Source organism: Monopterus albus, unplaced genomic scaffold (genome assembly GCF_001952655.1).
Source record: "Monopterus albus unplaced genomic scaffold, M_albus_1.0 scaffold14.1, whole genome shotgun sequence".
Lineage (NCBI taxonomy): Eukaryota > Metazoa > Chordata > Actinopteri > Synbranchiformes > Synbranchidae > Monopterus > Monopterus albus.
In genome coordinates, this window is record NW_018127894.1 from 1,021,326 (window position 1) to 1,026,849 (window position 5,524).

The following is a 5,524-nucleotide window of genomic DNA, read 5'->3' on the forward strand; positions in this document are numbered from 1 at the left end:
TCTTCCCGCCCCCCCCCCCCCCCCCCCATGTCCAAAATACTACTACTGTGTTGCTACATTTTCTATTTAACCTATTTAATAGTTTGTAAAGTTCATTTATAGTACATACTTTTTCCTTTTATGGTCTTTGCTGTGCATATGTAGTGCAACTTGCCTTGTCACTTTGTTAAATAAAAGCACAGATGCCTAGTCATCCCTCTACTAAATATGTGCAAACTTCCTAGAATGTGTCTATTAACCAACATGTGAACGTTGAGAGAATGTTCTAATTGTGAAACTCTTTTCAAAGAGCCATTCTTTGCTGTTCTGGGTGACGCGTTCAATTTAGATTTTATTTTGGGGGCATTAAGTCCAAACAACTTTTACTCACTGTGGCCTCAATTTTTCCTGTGGTTTAGGGCTATTTTTAGTTGAGTACCTACACATTTAACTACTGGCCAACTAAAAATACTCCCCCCTACCCTGGAAAAACAGGAGGTTTGTAGGAGCCAAGCATAACAGAAACTCGGTGCCTGTTGGTTCTACTCTAGTGGGATACATTGCCACTCCTTTAACCAGTTTGTTGCTGCCACTGCCCTGTCTTTGCATCTGCTGCTGTTGAACTGCTCTCCCTCAGTAAGTATGGATGCTGTTTTAAGTCAGGGGCTGCCATGGGCTCTGCCATGCTACACACCTTCAGATAAACACAGAGGCAACTGTAGACTTGAGCCGAGTTACTGTGCGTCAAAGAAAACGCTGCATACGTCACATGAGTGGGGTCTCTTGTGGTTGCACAATCACAACAAATGTATTCTGTTACAATGTTTTGTTGTTTTTCCCCGTTATAAACATCTGCAATTTTCCTTTTTTTTTTCCTCATTAAAAGTGTCGTACCACTGAGCTTCAAAACAATCCAAGCACAGTTCTGGTTTACAACATGCCAACTGACGCCTCCAATTAGCTGATCAGATGCATACGTCAGGTTGAACAGAACCTCTGCTTTCCAGGTTTTTTGCGAAATGTCATGGAAAATGAAACATTCATGCCACATTCCCTCTTCTGAAAATAACGTGCAGGCCCTTTCAGAATAAGCAAGATGCAGAGATGATCTACAATGCGTGGTTTGGGGCTGAACTTCATTATAGTTTCTGGCTCTTTCCATAAATGTATTCAAATGTTCCAAATGCAGTTAATTTATTCTTGTTGCAGATGTGTTTGGGACAGTGGACCCTTTTGGAAGCAAGGGGGGTGGATTTGCCGACTTCAGTCAGATGTCAAAGGTTAGCTCCCAGGACTCTGGGACTTATAAATCAGTTGCACCATTAAGCATCATTTTCCACTTAAGATGTAGAAAGCTGTTATTTTTACTCTCATGATAAGTGATTTGTTGTTTTTCTCCCAGTTTATCACAGTTTTGAAAACGGCGTCTCTGGTATGAGGCCAGAGGTTTTATATTTTGCTGACATTTCTGTTGGAGGTATAACTGTCTGTGATTATTGAAGAATGCTTTCTTTTATTTTATTTGTCTCTTCCCTGATGTGTGAACAGAAGTCAGACACCCCTGTGCTCCCATCAAAGAAACCTGTGCCTAACCGGCCTGCACCCCCCTATGGTACGTTCTGATTTTATGCGCCTTTGTGCAGTGATGGAAAGTAACAAAGTACATTTACTCAGGTACTGTACTAAAGTACAGCTTTGAGGTATCTCTACATTACTTGAGTATTTTTATTTTGCACTACTTCATACTTTGACTTCACTACATTTTAGAGGCAACAATTGTACTTTTTGCTCTACTTCATTTATCTGATAACTTTAATTACTTTTCAGAACCAGATTAATACAAACGTTTCAATATTAAGACTTTATTGGTCTCTGATGGAACATTCACAAGCTACCTAGCAGTATGTAAAGTACTTCAACTTATAAGCATATAAGCGTGTTAAAACTAGCGCCCTGTTTACCAGCTGTAACATTAAATGTACACAATCATGCATCAACAGTTATAATTCACTAATATGATGTACATTAATGTGCAGTGGGCCATTCTGCCATGAGTGTTTTTATTTTTAGTATTCCAATTATGTTTTAATGTTAGTAACTTGTACTTTTACTTAAAGGATCTGAGTACTTCCACCACTGCCTGTGTGTGTGTGAGTGTCTGTGTGTTTGTGCTTTCAGCTTGACTTGACATTATTGATTCAGTCAAGATCATAATTAGCTCATGATGCTGGTTTAAACCAGTTGAAATGATTTATCATCCAGTGTTTTCAACTCAACTTTTATTTTCCTTTTGCTAATTTTAATGGTTGGAACATGTCACAGAAATGTAGTGGCAGCATTGTTTTTGAACACTCACTGTGAGTGACTGTTGGCCTCCTTATCAGGGATCGTTGTGTCCTGATGCTGTGCTGAAAAAGTTGCTTCCTTTTTGAGCTATGAGAGGTCGGTGAAAATAATTTCTTCTTTTGAAAGCTGGAGGCAGACACGGAGAGTAGCAATATGGGTTTACAAAGTGATGTGACCCTGTTATTGTTGTAAAGGTTTTCATTTATTTTTGATTTCAACAGTTGAAATCGTCCAGTACTGTGCCAGTTAAATGTGTCAGTGGTGTGATGAGATTAAGAACCACTATTTGGATGCACTGAGCTTCATGTTCATCTTGGGTCTTTGTGTGTTTGTCAAGAGACGCAGTGCCCAGCACATGCCCTTCCGCTGTTACCTTGCACTTGTTCTTTTAGCAGAAGCCGCAGTGTGAGAAAGTCGGAGTTCCTCTCCGCTCTACCACACAGAGAAGGGCAGAGATGAGTGTCCACTGTTAGCCAATAAGCTATCTCCGGAGATGTGCCTCATACGAGATGAGGAAGTGAGAAGCCCACTCTCTAAGTTGAAGGCTGTTGGTGAGAGTCTGCATCTCAGGGATAATTGCACAACTAGTTTTGGTCCAGTAAAAAGTGCAGTTTGAGCTATTTGCCTACAAGTGTGTTGCAGCAACCTTTCTGGCAATTAAAACGCATGTACTGATGTTTTAATCGAGCAATGAATAACTAATTGAAGTTGGAATTGCTATGGTTGTTGTTGATTATTCAGTGGAGCCCTTTGTTAGCTGGAAGCTGTTTAGTTTGTATCTGTTGCCTGTGAGGAATTGTTGCAAGTTTGAGAGATAAGCAGCCATGGCCAGATGATAAGGGTGGGTCCATAGTTTGATTGTGTGTTCCAAAAAAGCAACACTGTGCTTGTTCAGCTTCAATGCACCAGTGAGCTTTACTCAAAAAATGTGGTTAACACCTTTTTTAAACCTGTATCACTCTATTCTGAGCTTAAAGATGTTGGCTTCCTGTGAAAATTTAGCAAGGCAGTATTACACAAGTCTTTAAAGTGTGAAGCTATTTCCCCAGGGGTCTATAACGGCTGTTAGCCTTTTTGCTACATGGAATTGTTTTTTATATAAATGTCTCCCTTCTCCAGTAGGTATGCTCAGTTTGGGTGCATCAGAGCCGTTCCAGAGCGTTTGCCCCACAGCAAACAGTACAGACTCTTTTGTTCCGACACACACGAGCAAAGCATCCAAAGACTCTCCTGTGGGTTTAGCAGACTTTGGCTCTGTAAGTGTAACCTACTTACAGTTTTCTGTTGGATCGAGGATTATTGTCTGCATGAGCTGCTGATCTCATGGTCTCACTCTTCAGAATGGAGAGCTTCATAAAGCTGAAGATGTGAGCTCTCTGTTCCTGGGTCTCATGTTAACTGTAGAAAGGGATCACAGGGCTGCCGTGTTTACTGGCTGTTGACTAACAACTGACAGAACACCACAGATTTTTAAGGGCTTGATGTGAAAGGGGGGGAAAAAAAGTGTTTGCATGGCTGACTCAGACTGTTCTTGTACTTGTCTACGTAGTCAACTGTTACCTTCATCCACCTGGTAAAGGGAACTGCATGTTGCTGTCATCTCTGGCTTCAGCTTTTGATAGGGACATTGAGTCAGGGGACTTATACACTTTCAGTCAGTGACTTAGCAAACTTGCCTGGTCAGGTAGCACTCAAGGAGCATTTTTTAATGTCTTGAAGTACAAGCTAAAGGCTTATTTGCTGTCAAAGCATGATATGCCTCGAAGCAGAGAACACCTGCTTCTTTGTCCCGTGTCTTCCGCTTTGGCTGAGTGTGCTCTCAAGTGGAGAGATGATGCATGGCAGCTTTTTTTTTGTCTGTTTTGTATCATTTGACATGACATGAATTTATTTTATCCCTCATGCTAGCAAGACAGCCATGAAAGGGATTTGTGTATTTTTATATCGAGCTCTGTATTATAATCTTTGTTTTTCTGCCAGGATCTGAACATGTTAAGGTAAGACTGTACAAGGGTGTGGTAGTTAAATCCTTTGCATGTGAAAAATCTGTCTGCACTGCGTAATTTGTGTATGGTGATTCATGAGTGCAAGTATTTTCAGTATATATCCTCAGTAGCATTGATCCCAGCACTTAATATTGAATCTAATCACTGTGTATTGTGTGAGCAGATTTTTTTTTTAAGCTTTTAGTGCTGCTTTCTTGGCTTTTATTTCACAAGTGAAGTGTAATGTTTATATTTTTGTTTTTTAGCTTTTTGCTACATATAAAATCATTTAATTTGTTTTTGACATTCTTCCCAATGAGAAATGTTTGATTTTAACTTTGCATCTATTTTACATCAGTTTTTGTCCAGTGATTTGTCTTTTTTTTTTTGTTGGTGTTTTTGAAATTTTAACCTGCTCTTTTGTGTATTTATCCACATCTAATGTTTGTTTCCTTGCTTTAGTTTGGAAGTGAGAGGCAGCAGCTGCAGTGGGCCAAGTGGGAGAGCGAGCGTGAGGAGCAGGAGAGGCTGAGAAGGCTGCGACTTCAGGAGGAGCAGGACCTGGAGCTTGCCATTGCTCTCAGCAAAGCTGACATGCCCAGCGCCTGAACAGGCATGCCCCACCACAGCTTTTAGTCCTCTTCCTTCTGCCTTACAGTCCTCCATTCACAGGCTCATGACGGCAGCATCAACACTGGCCCAACCTGACTAGCAGCCCCTGTTACCAGTTTGTTTTAATGACCAGTGGTTCTCCAGCTATGACAGGGCTCATGTCAGATGACTCCATATTTAGCAACCAGTTAGGGTTAGTTGCTCCCAAACTACACAGAAACTACAATCAGGGACAATATGGAGTCACTTTATGTAAGCCTGGTTTCATCCTGCAAGAACATAACAGTTAATGCAACCTGCACCAACAGGGTACTTGAATACAACCATATCTTGTTATGGCTAATCACCCTGCCTTATCCAAAAGCCTGTTTGTTACCAAAAAACCCAACCTTTTAAGAATGTTTTAGTTTTATTTATAACAAAAACAATGAATTGTGGTATATGAAGTACTCGTAAAGTGTGCCGTTTTATAAAATCTTTAATTACTTAGAAAATTTCATATTAAAAATCAAACCATACAAGGTAACTACTGTTAGCCTGGCATTGAGTTTGTCTAATTCCAAATATTTTTGTTTTGTTTTTTTTCAAAGAAACCTTTGTTT

The 5,524-nt window shown here is 40.2% G+C and overlaps 1 protein-coding gene across 1 annotated transcript in view; it reads left to right on the plus strand.

The window, feature by feature from the left end:
- Window positions 1-5,516, plus strand: part of LOC109955389 (epidermal growth factor receptor substrate 15-like 1) — a 17,856-nt gene extending 12,340 nt beyond the window's left edge. Inside the window, 5 exon segments of the mRNA XM_020591516.1 lie at window positions 1,189-1,259; window positions 1,528-1,591; window positions 3,445-3,581; window positions 4,306-4,322; window positions 4,773-5,516. Of these exon segments, the coding sequence (XP_020447172.1) occupies window positions 1,189-1,259; window positions 1,528-1,591; window positions 3,445-3,581; window positions 4,306-4,322; window positions 4,773-4,842 (359 nt within the window). The 3' untranslated portion in view covers window positions 4,843-5,516.
- The last annotated feature ends 8 nt before the right edge of the window (window positions 5,517-5,524 follow it).